The 14,724-nt window shown below is 35.4% G+C and overlaps 1 protein-coding gene across 17 annotated transcripts; it reads left to right on the top strand.

Annotated features, from left to right (window-relative positions):
* The first annotated feature begins 10,715 nt into the window (after positions 1 to 10,715).
* On the top strand, positions 10,716 to 14,456 carry LOC110885473. Of its 17 annotated transcripts, none has more exons than XR_004869003.1 (9): positions 10,716 to 10,967; positions 11,319 to 11,669; positions 11,885 to 12,020; positions 12,212 to 12,276; positions 12,490 to 12,546; positions 13,546 to 13,635; positions 13,747 to 13,871; positions 13,945 to 14,037; positions 14,199 to 14,456. XR_004869003.1 is itself a non-coding variant. In XM_022133183.2 (6 exons), the coding sequence occupies exons 3-6, from the start codon at positions 13,599 to 13,601 to the stop codon at positions 14,292 to 14,294; spliced, it is 351 nt and encodes a 116-aa protein (XP_021988875.1). In that variant the 5' UTR covers positions 12,193 to 12,211; positions 12,490 to 12,546; positions 13,546 to 13,598; the 3' UTR covers positions 14,295 to 14,456. The 17 variants fall into 17 exon arrangements, 2 of the variants coding, with proteins under 2 accessions (XP_021988875.1, XP_035834376.1); XR_002562237.2 differs by having other exon boundaries at positions 10,716 to 11,384; positions 11,525 to 11,669; XR_004869004.1 differs by lacking the exon at positions 11,319 to 11,669.
* The last annotated feature ends 268 nt before the right edge of the window (positions 14,457 to 14,724 follow it).

Genomic DNA, 14,724 nt, shown 5'->3' with positions numbered 1-14,724 from the left:
GGCCCCTAAAACTCAAGGGGGCTAAACCCTAATTGATATTTATCTCGAAATATACGTTGTCTAATTAAGGATTTTCGTTTGTGTATGAGTCACCGTGCCTATACCACTGAGAAGGCTAGTCTACAAGCTAGACCACACCCTTTACGGACCGTAAGGGTTGATCCTTACGGACCGTAAGCTAACCGGTCACCTTACGGACCGCGAGGGTTGGGTCATACGGTCCGTAAGAGATGCGAAATTTCGACTATAAATAGCAAACATTGGCACTTGAACAGGGGTGCTAAAACTTCGATCAAATACTATCTGTACGTTGAGATATCACTATTATACCACAATTAAACACACACGATCACGAGACGCTGCCGCAATCAGGGTAATAACTCGATCGCTATTACGGTTCAACGTCCGACCGATTATAACTATCCAACGATAGTCCGGGTGCTGCTCAATTGAGCTTGTACTTTGATTAGTCATCGTGATTTCGACTTGAATATTAGAGTGCTGTTCGAATTCGGACTATGCTCTGTTATTCGTTGTGAATCCGATTGAATTATCAAGTATTGCACTGATTAATCATTGTGAGGGTTTAATCTCGTGAATTGACGTAACTGCTGTATTAGTTACTAACCTGCCTGTGTGTGCATTGTGTTAAACTAGGTGTAATTAAGGCTAATCAGTAGGCATTATCTATTTGCTCGTTAATCTGCAATGTGAGTCATTCTCTTTTTATCAACTGTTTTACAATACTCCAAATTATTTTCAAGGTTATAATTACAGGGATTAAGTCTTTGTAATCACCAAATTACAGCTGGTATGTGGGGTATTGTGCACATTACTATTTCTATCACTCTATGTGAGTGAATATTACTCTATGTGAGTGATTATTACTCTGTGTGAGTAAACCGTCACTATTGGGGCGACGGGACCCAATTGTGGTATGACCACAGTCACAGATCCGGTCAAGTGACAAATACCCATTCTTGATAATTGGTTGATAAAAACATTGTAATCACTCTTAATACTGTAAATTATAACTAACGGGTCATTTTAGAAAATGGAATGATTCACTCAGTATTTCCCCGCTGACAAAACCTTTTTCAAACATGTTTCAGGTGATCTGTGTGATCCAGGAAAAGTGCAGTAAAGCACTATCAAGCTCAGGGAAGTGGCTCATTGTAAATAAATAAAACATGTTTTGGAAAAATAAAGATGTCTGTGTGATATCAACTTATTGTAAATTTTGGGATTTATTCCTTAAACTTTGTGTAATATACTAAACAAGTATTTTCCGGTGAAAAGATCCTGTTAATCAAAGACTTCCGCTGTCACATAAAAATAAATACCACGAGTACCACGGGAACTGCCTCGCGGCCTCCGACTCCGTCCAGGGTAGGTCGGGGAGCCGTGACAATTAGGGTTTAAGAGGTGACGAACAGGGATTTTGTTAAATAAAGCTCATCTCATGATTTCACGTTTTTGGTATTCCAATGATTTCACTACCCTTTTTTGGGTAGATTCATCTTTTTTTGGGGTAAAATCCCCATTCGAGGGGCTGGATCTTGATGGTGGCGGGACTATGGAGGTCAATGGTGATGGTGATGATGTCGGTGGTCGACGGTGTTGGTGGGCGGTGGTGGAGGTGGTGGCGGCCTGATGGTGATGGTCGTAGAAGTGGTGTATAGAGAGTGAGAGAGTACAAGGGATAGAGAGAGAGAGAGAGTATAGGGGAGATTATGATGATGGTTTAGGTTTATATTTTTTATATAAGTTTTTAAATTTTGACATTCTTTTTTTTTTGTATTAAATGAATGTTTTGCCCTCACATGGATTGCACATGACGTCACTTTACTAAAAGTTTTAACCAGGTTAGGGTCAAATGACCTAAGGTCTAACAGGTTTTGCAAATAAAGGATTGTGACTATAATTATTAAAGTTAAAGGTTATCCATTGCAACCCGCTACAAACATAAAGGACGAAAAGTGTAATTTACCCTTTAATTTGAGTTGTCCTTTGCTCTGGGATTGTGGACGACTTTCTTTCACAACATTGTGAGTAGAGAATATAAGGTAATTTCCCATTTAACATTTTACCAACCTTGTCTTATTCTTCACGCATGTCTTTGGTTTTCTTACGGAGTAGAAACATACCTAGTTAACCTCATATTTGTATCCTTAGAGATAGTAATATGTCTTTGATTTACACGGTTGTTTACGCCAAACCGGCGTCGGCGACGTTGTTAAGTGGTGTCGTCGATGCCAAGTGATGTTTTCTCGTCGTTTTTCTTTGTTTTTTCGTACCCGGTTGGTCCTTGCCTCGATCCTCCTAGCCTCGATCCGAAGCCCCGTTAGTAGGGCTATAAACGAACCGAACGGACACAAACAAGGCCTTGTTCGTGTTCATTCATTAAGAAATGAACTTGTTTATGAACTGTTCACGAACGCTTACCGAATGAGATTTCTTGTTCAGGTTCGTTCATTAAGAAAATGAATGTTTTCATGAACTGTTCATGAACATTTATCGAACGTAAACGAATGCAAACACACACACGGCCAAAAACAAATGTTCATGAACATGCATGAACACAAACGAATGTTCATGCACACAAATGAACGTTCATGTACATAAACAAATACAAACGAACATATATTCATTTTAGAATAAAATCTGCATTTCTCATCACAAAGATTAAGGAAACCATCAAATATAATTAAGTATTTAACATAATTATCTGAACATGGTTGACATAATTCTCATAAACATAACTAACACAAAATAAAGAAGTTTCTTAAGCTTTAACACAAACTGAAATTAAAATAGTCAAATGAGTGATGTTAGCAGAGGCGTATAGTATAACTAATGTTTCAAAATTTTTAAAACTAAAACCAATAAAATAAAAATATAACATATATAAACCTTTAAGTGAACAAACACAAATAAACATAAACAAGTGAACATAAATGAACACGTTACCGAACGTTCACGAATTCTGTTCATGTTCATCCGTTTAGCTTGACGAACGAAACTTCTTGTTCGTGTTCTTTCATTTAACAAATGAATGAACATAAACGAGCTTCCTACCGAACGATTCATGAATTATTCACTGAACGTTTGGTTCGTTTACAACCCTGCCCGTTAGGCTCCCAAAATGCACCTTAAACTCCTTTAGACCTGCAAATCACAAACCATATCAAAGTAGATCTATTAGAGTTAATTGCTCGGGTGGTCCCTGTGGTTTCAAGTTTTTTCACGTTTAGTCCCCACCTTTTGAAAATAGCAGGTATGCTCCCTATGGTTTGTCATTTTGTTACTCGGATAGTCCCTGAGTAGATGTCAGTTAGTTTAAAAATAGCAGGTATGCTCCCTATGGTTTGTTATTTTGTTACTCGGATAGTCCCCAGAGTAAATGTTGGGGGACTATCCGAGTAACAAAATGACAAACCATAGGGAGCATACATGCTATTTTCAAAAGGTGAGGACTAAACGTGAAAAAATGTGAAACCACAGGGACCATCCGAGCAATTAACTCTCATTCGGAACTTAACTTCATACAAAAATACGAACTTAGATAACGAAACAATGAACTTTCAACCACGTATCAAAAGATAAAGGAAGAGAAATAGAAAAAGAAAATATTTACAAGTAAACACGTAAGCATATTTCGGGTAATTGGGTCGGATATTGCCTGATACAATACCCGCAAAAAATATTATTTCTGATTTCATACATGGTCCCATACCGAATACCCGTCCTGAATTTTTCAAGTTTCTGATTTGCCCGTCAAATTTAGGTTTGTTTACCACCCCTCATGTGAACGTGAAAATATTCTTTGCTGGAAAAGACAATGAATAAAACAAACAACAAAACAGATAAAACCATGTCTCTATTAAAAGAAGATGATATCCATTCTAGTTGTGTTTTGAGTCGAGGGTCATATATCGGATATCTGTGTTCTCCTAGTTTTTCATACTATTTTCAATTCTTTCACCCAAATTACCTAACAAACAACCATAGAAGTCGTCTTGAATAAATGATAGAAGACGTTCACTAAGTAAGCGATAACGTCAAATTCTAGGGCTGTTAAAAACTGTTGAATCTGTGTGAACTGTTCAAAAGGAGCAAAATCGGCCAATTCAATTGGTTTAGGAGTGAACTAGTCCGGTTTATGATTTGAAAACTGGGTTTCTCACTCCTGTTTACCGTTTGGAACCGGTAGCCAAAACCGAACCAACATAAATATTAAAAAATATTTTTTTATTCAAAATGATTTTAGTAAATAAAATATCTTTTATAAGAATCAAACAATTATAATACGAATAACTGTTTTTGGTTGTAATGTATCATTATGGTTGTAATGTATCATTTTTAAATGAATCAAACAATTATAACACACATGTATTATAATACAATCATCACATTTTTTTTTCATCTACATAATTTTACTAAAACTATCATTTTTTTGACTTTCGAAGATCTAGTAGTACCATTCGGTGCTAAAAAACCATATAAGCAACCGTTATGGTTGATCCGGCCGAACCAACCAATCAAGATTATTTTTTTATAAAATCATACGTATCAGATTCAACTCAAAAATTCTGTAAAAACGGCGGAATGGAATGGTGAACAAGAGTAGGTCATATACTCATCAGTATTAGATGTTATGTGGACTTATGGTGGTGCCTATCCAAAACGTCCTCCATGTGATGTTTGTTGGTGATGTGACTTTGAGTTGTTGGTTGCTGCCAAAGGCCGAATTCACATCTATCCATTAAATAAAGTATCATCCTCATCCTCTTTCTTTTTCCATGCTATTAGATTTTCACGTTGTAGTATTATGTTATTGTTTAATTAAAAAGTGTAATAACCATTGTCACATTCTATGTATTCATAGACACAACAACTAAATTACATAATAAGTATGTGCAATGATTTTACTAAAAATTAAAAAAGATGTGATCGATAACTAGTTAATGTCACTAGTACACAAGTAACCATTAGACGGGGTTCAATTTTGTTTTTAGACGCGGTAATGAGCATAACCCCGTCTAAATATACACACACAATCTCATCACATCAGGATCCTAACGAAATATCCTTTAAACACTAATAAAATTCACGTCTTTTGATACGAACCCCGACTTAAAATATGCTTACATAGCTTTAGACGGTGTTTACAAACCCTGACTTAAAATATAATTTAACACTAATAAAATTCGCGTCTTTTTATACGAACCCCGACTTAAAATATGCTTACATAGCTTTAGACGGTGTTTACAAACCCCGACTTAAAATATAATTAAAAAACCCCTTTTAAGTATGATACGATGGAGATATATATTATTTGAATTTTTTAAGTATGCTATGGATAGAGATAAAAGGCTATGTTTCCTAGTTGCAGTAAGTTTGTAATTAATTAGGATAGTAGCTTAGGTTTATAAATATGCAAGGTTGAGTTTTGAATAAGAAAAAAAGTTTGTTTCCTTTTGGTGCTATAACGTTTATTTTGTTTGATAAAAGCCTGTAGCAAGAGTATTAATTGGAGTTGTGCGTTCTTGGTTCACTTGTGTAAACGCCTCAGGTTTAACAATCATCTCTATCAAAATTCTACATTTTTTAACCCACCATTGATAATAAGAGTTACAAGGTTAGTTATTTTGTAATGATATTAATGTCCTATTTAGTTGTAGAATCATAGTTATATGTTTTTACTTGCTTCTAATTGCTATAATCTAACTTTTTTTAATGAAAACATTATATATTATCAAAATACTATCTTAATAAAACAGTATTTTTATTAATATTAATAAACTGTGGTTTCCATCTGTATAAAATATTTGTATGAGTAAACTGCTAAAATCGTCCATGTGGTTTGACCAATTTTATTAGATTCATCCAAAGAAGTTTTTTTCTCACCTGAATTACTGAGGTTTGTAAATTGTTACTAAATCCATCCAAATCTCTAACACCATTAAAGATCAAGGTTAAATGAGGGGTAGTCATGTCAACAATTTACAAACCTTAGTGGTTCAGGTGAGAAAAAAAACTTTAATAGTGTTAGAGAATTGGATGGATTTGGCAACAATTTACAAACCTCAGTAATTTAGGTGAGAAAAAAAAAACTTTTTTGGATGGATCTAGCAAACTTGATCAAACCCCAGGGACGATTCTAGCAGTTTACTCTATTTATATTTATTTTTAATATTATTGATAAGTATATAGATGAATATTGATAGATGAGAAACAATCCTACTTTTTAGGTCGTTGATATGAAGTATATATCATAAACGAAAGTAGAAGCCCGGATGAAATCATAAACTATAAGGTGTTTAATATCATAAACTAACAATAATTCAATGTTCAACATTATCTAGTAATACATGTTAATTATCTCTAGCCCTTCAACTTTGTCATTATCTTAATTTTCATCTTTTGTTATCATTAAGTAATACCTATATATATTGATTATCTTTAATTATAAAATAAATAAATATTTATAATTAAGTAGGATATATAGGCGGGAATTTTCTTAAGGCGGCCGAAGCTCATCGGGTTCGGGTGAATGACGAAGATCAGCTCATTTTTTGTCCTTGTGCATCGTGTAAAAATTTTCAGAAACATGATATTAAAGACATAAAGTTTCATTTGTTGAGAGATGGTTTTGTGCCTGGATATACTTGTTGGTCAAAGCATAGGGAATTGCTTTCAATTTGTGGCACGTAGTCGTTCAATGAAGACAATGATCAAACATATAACAATGAACAAGATACTGATCACGAAAATAAATTGACATTTTAAATGAAGACAGTGACAACTTTAATGAAATGTATGAGGATTTAGAGACTAATATTGGTGATAATGGGCAAGAAAAATTAAGGAAATTACTTGAAGACGAGTTAAAACCATTATATGTGGGTTGTAATAAATATTCAAAACTTCGTGTGGTTTTAAGGTTGTCTATCTTGAAGTCAACACATGGATTGAGTGATAAGAGTTTCACAGATCTATTAGTGCTATTAAATGACATGCTTCCGGAAGGTAACGAGTTACCACTTTTGTTATACCAAGCAAAAAAATGATGTGCCCAATGGGATTGGAAGTTGAAAGAATACATGCATGTCCAAATGATTGTATGTTGTATAGAAACGAGTTCCAAAATCATCATAAATGTTCTAAGTGTAACGCATCTAGATATAAGCGTAAAAGCGAAACATATGAAGTTGACGATGAGGTGACGGAAAATGGACCACCGGCTAAAATGCTGTGGTATATCCCGATTATACCGAGACTGAAACGATTATTTGCAAACGAAAAGGAAGCAAAATTGTTACATTGGCATTCATATGACCGTATAAATGATGGAAAATTAAGACATGTGGCAGATTCACCCCAATGGAGAACTATTAATAATAGGCATCCAGAATTTGGCAACGAGATTAGAAACATACGGTTTGGACTTAGCTCGGACGGGATCAGCCCTTTCAGAAACATGAGCAGTCGCCACAGTATATGGCCGGTTCTTCTTTGCATCTACAACCTTCCACCTTGGTTATGCATGAAAAAATTACATAATTATGTCGTTGTTGATTCAGGGTCCGAAACAACCTGGTAATGACATTGATGTTTATTTGGTTCCATTGATAGATGACCTTAAAACCCTATGGAGTCCAGGTGTCAACGTGTAGGATTCTTATAAGAAAGAATGTTTTGATTTGCGTGCCATGATTTTTTGCACCCACAACCCACCACCGCAAACCCTAACCCCAAACTCCATCATCTTACACAACGGCCACCGTACCAAATACAATGTTCGCACTCACTGCCACTAGTGTGACAACTCGAGTTTCCAAGATTCCATCTTCGCATTAATTGCACGTTGATTGTTTAGTAGTTTGCTTGTTTGTTTTGTAACCGTACACGTTTGTGCAATGATAAAACGTATTGTGATTGTTTCATGTATATGTTTGGTGATATAACATGAAACCTGTTTGAAAAACTTAAATTGCTTAAACCTTGAATGACCCTGATGAAACAGAAGTGTGTTTCGTCATCAACACACCGACGAAACGGAGAGTAGCTTCGTCACAAACATCTCGACGAAAAGGAGATGTGTTTCGCCATCCTCACCCCGACGAAACAGGGTGTTTCGCCGGCCCAGTGATTCGCTGAAGCCCATTAAGGGCCCAGTACACTTATGCACGTATAAGTTATACGGAACAACTTCATTCGCCACGCTTGCAACAAAATCGAAACCCTAGAGCTTTCTCCTCTGCCAACTGACGGCTGCTACTACTCTTCTCGAAGATCTTGACGTTCTTTCTCTTCTAAACGGTTAGTCTTAACAATAAACCGGGTCACTCGTCATGTTGTGTGTATTGATGATTCATGGGATTGCTTGCTAAGTGATTTGGTTATGTTATGCTAGAATCGAAAAACATGTATTAGGGTTTTTACATTCTTGAGCGAATACTAGTTGATTTGAAACCGTATGAAGGGAATTCATTGGTGTTTAATGATTTGATCCATAATTCTGTGCGTATTGTTGTTAATGAATATATCCGATGTTTAGGCCACTGTCTTGACTCAAATGGATGCTATTGATCACGTTTTTCAGATGATGCACGAGTGTAGAATATAGACCTGTTCGTGTGACTGATTATTTTGTTATATGATTTCTATATGAAGATCGGTGATCTTGGTGTTGCATGTTAACTGTTTGATCGATAACAGAGTGAAACGGATGTTAACAATGATTAGGGTTTCTTTGTGTAACTGATAACGTGACGTAACTGACATTTTAGACAAAACGCTATTCACGACGAAACTGGCATGACGAAACAAATGCGTTTCGCCGAAACCAATGATGACGAAACGAACACGACGAAACAAGTGTGTTTCGCCGAGGGATGTCATGACGAAACAAGGGTGTTTCGTCGAGTGGGTAAACTGCACAGTAACTTGGTTAGATCTGTTAAGAGTTAACTGGATTAATTAACTGCTGTTAATGATAAGTATGACTTGCATGAACTTGTGTAACTGGTAAATGCTATGTGCTAAGTTGTTACTTATATAAACGTGGTGATCTTGACTGTTAGTTAAACTTTGTGAATACAAACTGATTATGTATACGTGCGTACTCTAGGCCTTGACTGATTATTTGTGAGCAAATACTTTAGCATACCGAGCAAACCAAGGTGAGTTCACACCCGTTCCAAGGCATGAGATTCCCGGTGGGTTGGGAATGGATTGAATGACTACCCGTAGTTGCATCACTACTAGACTACTTACTACCGTCCTCGGTTTGGGAAGGACGCCAGTGCGAACACCTACGTAAAACCTATGTACTATTGTCCTCAGTTTGGGAAGGACACCAGTGTTAGAATCTACGTAAAACCTACGTACTAATGTCCTCGGTATAGGAAGGACACCAGCGCTAAACCTACGTACTCGCTACGTACTGTCCTCGGTTAGGGAAGGGCACTTACGTAAAACCTACGTAAACTCATATTTACTGTTGTCCTCGGATTGGGAAGGACACCTATAGATACAACTAGTCTAGTACATACAACATGGGAAGCCCCCACTTATTATTGTAAAGGTTTGGAGACAAGGGTATTGGGTAACGCATAGTTATGAAACGAACTTACAACTTCTGAAACGAACTCATTAACCGAACAACCAACTGTGAACTCGCTCAACTTTGTTGTTGACTCTCTGTTACATGCCTTGCAGGTCGATAGGTACCCATGGAGCTTGCACAGGGAGGCGCGGTTGTTGTGGGACATGGACAGTGGATGCCATGTTAAAATATTATAACATTTTCGAACTTAATACGTATGGTTGGGTTTTCACGTTTATGCTTCCGCTAAACACTTAACTATGTTGGCTTTTGAACACCTTTCGTATTGTTGAAAGGAATTTTATTTATTACTTACAATGTTCAATATGATTGGTGGCTTGATCCTGGTTATGTCACGCCTCCAAGCGGTGATACTCCGCGTGTGGATTTTGGGGGTGTGACAACTAGCCCCAACTAAAGTTAACCGGAACCCTAGATTGCACCAACATCCGCCTACGAAACCCACCCCAATCACTTGAACCCAAAAGGAACCTATAAACTGTTAGGGTCTCATTTTTCATTGCCCACGCTCTCCATACCTTTTGCCACATTGACAATGGTTGATGCTGACTTCACCAGAGTCGTCATCTACTTCCACAATGATAAGGGTTACGACTTCATCAAGCCAGACAACGACGGTTAATGTTACGGCTTCATTCACCAATAAAAGATTCAAGCCAACGGTTAATGTTACAGTTATGGATGTATCTGGTCGTGATTGGGCTCGTAACCGCGATGATTATGGTGGTGGAGGTTGTACGTATGCGTTTATGTATATGTAATTGCAGCGTATGTGTGTACATCTGTATGTGTATGTGTTACTAGAGATGAGCAAATGGTACCAGGTACCGGTACCGAAATTACCGAACCGGGTACATTTTCGGTACCGACTTTTAACATTTTCGGTACCGGTTCGGTGCGGTACGGTACCGGTATTTACACTTAAATTTTATAAATACAATTTTCATTTTGTTGGGATTGTTTTAAGAAATGAAATTAAATTAATTAACCTATGTAGAGTTGACCGGTCAAAAAAATTCATATCTCATCCCTAACCAGCGCCAAACATCTACCCTTATTTTCATTTCCCTCCTATTCTTCACCCCATTTCTCCGACTCTTGCTGCCAAGGTCTTGCAACCCCTCTGACCAATCCCCACATCTTGCCGTCGTCACCACCACTTCCACATTTTTCCATTGTCACCATCGCAACCCCCTTGCCGCCGTTACCACCGCAACCACCTCTGCTGCCGCCACCGCCACCACTCACCCCATTCCCGTCGCGTCACCACCTCCGTCGCTATTTCAGGCGAGTCATAGAACATTCTTTGTTTGATTCATCCATCTTAGACATTGTGAGTCCTAGATTTTAATTATATGATGAAATCAAGAAGATCGGTATTTAGTGTTTCAAATGAATTTTGCTATAATAATCCAAATTATAGAGATTGTGAAATATACGGTGTTTATCTACTAGTTGGAATTGAGTATAGAATTTGATTTTGTTTATATACCAATCAAATACCACTAGTTGGAAGAATACATCGGAATCCTATAGTAAAGATTTGTAGATGGGCTTATTTGTGGTGTCAAAGCTGGACTAGGTTTTATTTTTACAATGGCTAACGCAAACATACTGTAAATCAATCTTTGGATGACTTCAAAAGTCAATTGTATTTGTTTCCCAAAATATTATTGGTGCACAGGTATGCCATGTTATGCTGAGTACATGTAAAATCTTACCACCAAATGCCAATAACGAACGTCTTTAGGTACGTATACTATAAATTTACTCAGTTACTTCGTGTTTAATAACGAGTTTGTTTACATTGATCATGACTACGAGATTTTTTAATTAAGTTTACTATACATGCTCATTTGTTCAATTTCATTAAATACTCCCCTCCTGCAGAGTTTGTATCTAAGATAGATGTCTTACAAATGCAAAACATAGAGTTGACTTTTTTTATATCCAAATCCAAGCTAGACTCTTCTGTCATCGTCTACTTTTTTTTATGCTCAGATGTGAGATTGGCTGCTGAGTCTAAAAGTAGAAGGTAAATGTTGTTATTTGTCATGTTTCATAATAATGCAATACATTTGTATTTCAAATTTTCAATTGATCTTGACTTTCATACATTTTTTAAGTTATTGTATTTAACACATATCTCAAAGAACTCTTGTATGTCTAACTGGAGTTTTTTAGTTTGGTCATCATTATTTTCATTTCGGGTAAGAACATGAGTTTTATGTGTTTTCCCTTCCTTTTTAGGTTGCTAGCTACGTAAAATGGCTAGAAGATGAATTAGAACTTAATGCTTTTCATGAACCTAGAAGTTGTAGAGGTGGAAATGAGAAAACTGTTGGAAGTCAAAGAACAACCCTTTTGGCATTCTTCCAATACTAAGGTAACATTGAAATTCTATTCAATTATCCTATCCTCAACTTATGAGCTCACAAATGTGTTTGGGATTGCTTATTATAACTATCTGATTGGTCTATATAGTCTCAAAGGCTATAGAAAACCACTATTTTAGTGTTTGCATCTTGAATAATGTCCTAGTTGTTTGCACATTGAAAGGTGTTTATTTTTTTACAGGTAACTGCTACTATCATTGTTAAAAAAGAGTTAACACGAGGATCATGGTGTTTATTTTTTTACAGGTAACTGCTACTATCATTGTTAAAAAAGAGTTAACACGAGGATCATTTTACTCACATGATGATTGTGGAAGAGGTTCACGAACGAAGTTTTGAATATTTATTTCAAACATTTGTTAGTTTTGTGCTATATTTTGACACTTATTGGATTTTGACCCTTTTGGCAGGGGTTCCATCTAGTTTATTCTAATTAACAATTTACAATGCTCGTTGTAGATACCAATGATCCCGTGGTGAATCTTTGACACTTTGGAGCTTTAGACATATACTAAGGTACAAATTTCTTTTCTTAACCCGTCGGATTCGACCCGTTTGAACCGGAAGTTTTTTTTTTATATTTTTTTCACATATTATTATTATTATTATATTAATTTAGCATAATATAGCTAACTATTTAGTTTGATTGTTGGGATTTTTTTTATTTAAACATCTCCACAAATTATTTTTTTAAAAAGAAAATATGTAGAGACAACAAGTCGTCTCAATAAGTGATTTTTTTTTCTTTTTTTGAAAAACCTATAGATACAACAAGTCGTCTCAATAGGTGATTTTTTTTTCTTTTTTTTTTTTGAAAAACCTATAGAGACCAATTTTTTTTTCTTTTTTTTTTTTTGAAAAACCTATAGAGACAACAAGTGGTCTTTATAGGTGAAAATCTTTCTTTACTATATAAAGAAAAACCTATAAAAATGACAAGTCGTCTCTATTTTCGCTAAAATGTTTTCTAATTTTTTTAAAGACAACAAGTCGTCTCTGTAGGTTAAAATCTTTTTTTTTTTTGAATTTTTTATAAAGAAAAACCTATAGAAACGATAACTCGTCTCTATATGGCTTATATGTTTTTATTTTTATTTTTTAAAGAGAACCTATAGAGACGACATGGACGACATGTCATCTCTATAGGTGAAAATCTTTTTTTTTTTATTTCTTATAAAGTAAAACCTATTGAAATGACAAGTCGTCTCTATTTAGTAAATATTAAGTTTAATTTTTAATTTTTTTTGCACAAACTTGTAGGGATGACATGTCGTCTCTACAAACTCTTCTATAGCAACATCTATAGGGACTTTTGTTGGCCTATAGGGACAAGGCTATTGAGAGAAATTTTATAGAGACGATATGTCGTCTCTATAGGTTAAAAAGGCCTATAGAGACAACATGTCCTCCCTATAAGCTGAAAAAAATGTCGTCCCTACAAGGTATTTTTCTTGTAGTGAAAGACAACCGATGTGCCTTCTTAAACGTGAACACAATCAGTGGTCAAATGTGTAGAGAAATGAGAGCAGAAGTTGAAGAACACATTAGGACTATGGTGCGTTATCGTGATGATAACGAATTCATCATTGTACCTTATTGTGCCGAGTAAGTCTAATCTAATTAACTTTCTTTGTTTTATTAGTACAATTCATTAACTATGCTTTAACTTTACTTTTTGTATTGGACATTGGACTTTGTTCATTATTGTCATAAAAGTACGACGGGTATATATTTTAGATCAACTATTCAAAGAGGGCAACAAGAATCCTAGCCACTGTCGTCTTACAAGTGTGATTGAAAGCGCCTTGCTGCCAATAAAACCCACATTTGATATGGTTAATGTAAGTTTGTTTTCGATTTCTTAGTTTGATTTTCAAAAATTTTGAATAAGTAATAATTGTTAATTTATTGTAGTGCAATCAACAAGCTGAGACATGGGAATGCGGCTATATACTTCTTCAATCTATGTTCGACTTTGTCAATGTGTATCAAAAGCAATTTCCGAAAGTAAGTCTATTTCTTAATTATTTTTTAGATGTGCATAAGTATATACAAGATAACATGCGCAAAAATGCTCACACACACATACGAGTAGTTATGTGTTTGTAACAATTTGTTCGTTGATGTTAACTAATTTCTAATAATTATAATATTTTCTATTTTTTTAGATGTGGAACGACACGAAAGAGGTTACAAATGAAGATATAGAAAAGACGTTGAAGGAATTGATGCCAATTTTATTTGACGGGTTGGGTATTCCTTAGTTTAAATATAGTTTGTTTATGGTTTTAAATAGATTAAGTAGTGAATTGTTATTTTACCAATTAATCTTGTAGACTTTCGGGTTAAATGTGTATTGGTTCACTTTTTACTTGTCCGGATTTGATTACGTTGAATATATAAAAGGATTGATTGGATTTGACGTCTATGCTGGAGTGCAGATTATTTTTTTTACTGCATATTATGTCATTTTTTCATATCTCTTTTTTAATACAGATTTTTGTTTGAAATTTGACAGCATAATTTGTCATTCTTACAGCATTGGTCATCAGTCGCGGTTCATCCAACACCGACTAAAACCTTTCCTAAAATTGTAAAACGACTTTAAGTCGCGGTTCATCCAACACTGACTAAAAACTTTTCCTAAAATTGTAAAACGATTTTAAGTCGCGGTTCATAATGCCGACTAAAAAC

Source organism: Helianthus annuus, chromosome 10 (genome assembly GCF_002127325.2).
Source record: "Helianthus annuus cultivar XRQ/B chromosome 10, HanXRQr2.0-SUNRISE, whole genome shotgun sequence".
NCBI lineage: Eukaryota > Viridiplantae > Streptophyta > Magnoliopsida > Asterales > Asteraceae > Helianthus > Helianthus annuus.
Note: the sequence above shows the minus strand (reverse complement) of the source record. Positions and strands in the feature narration are given on the sequence as shown.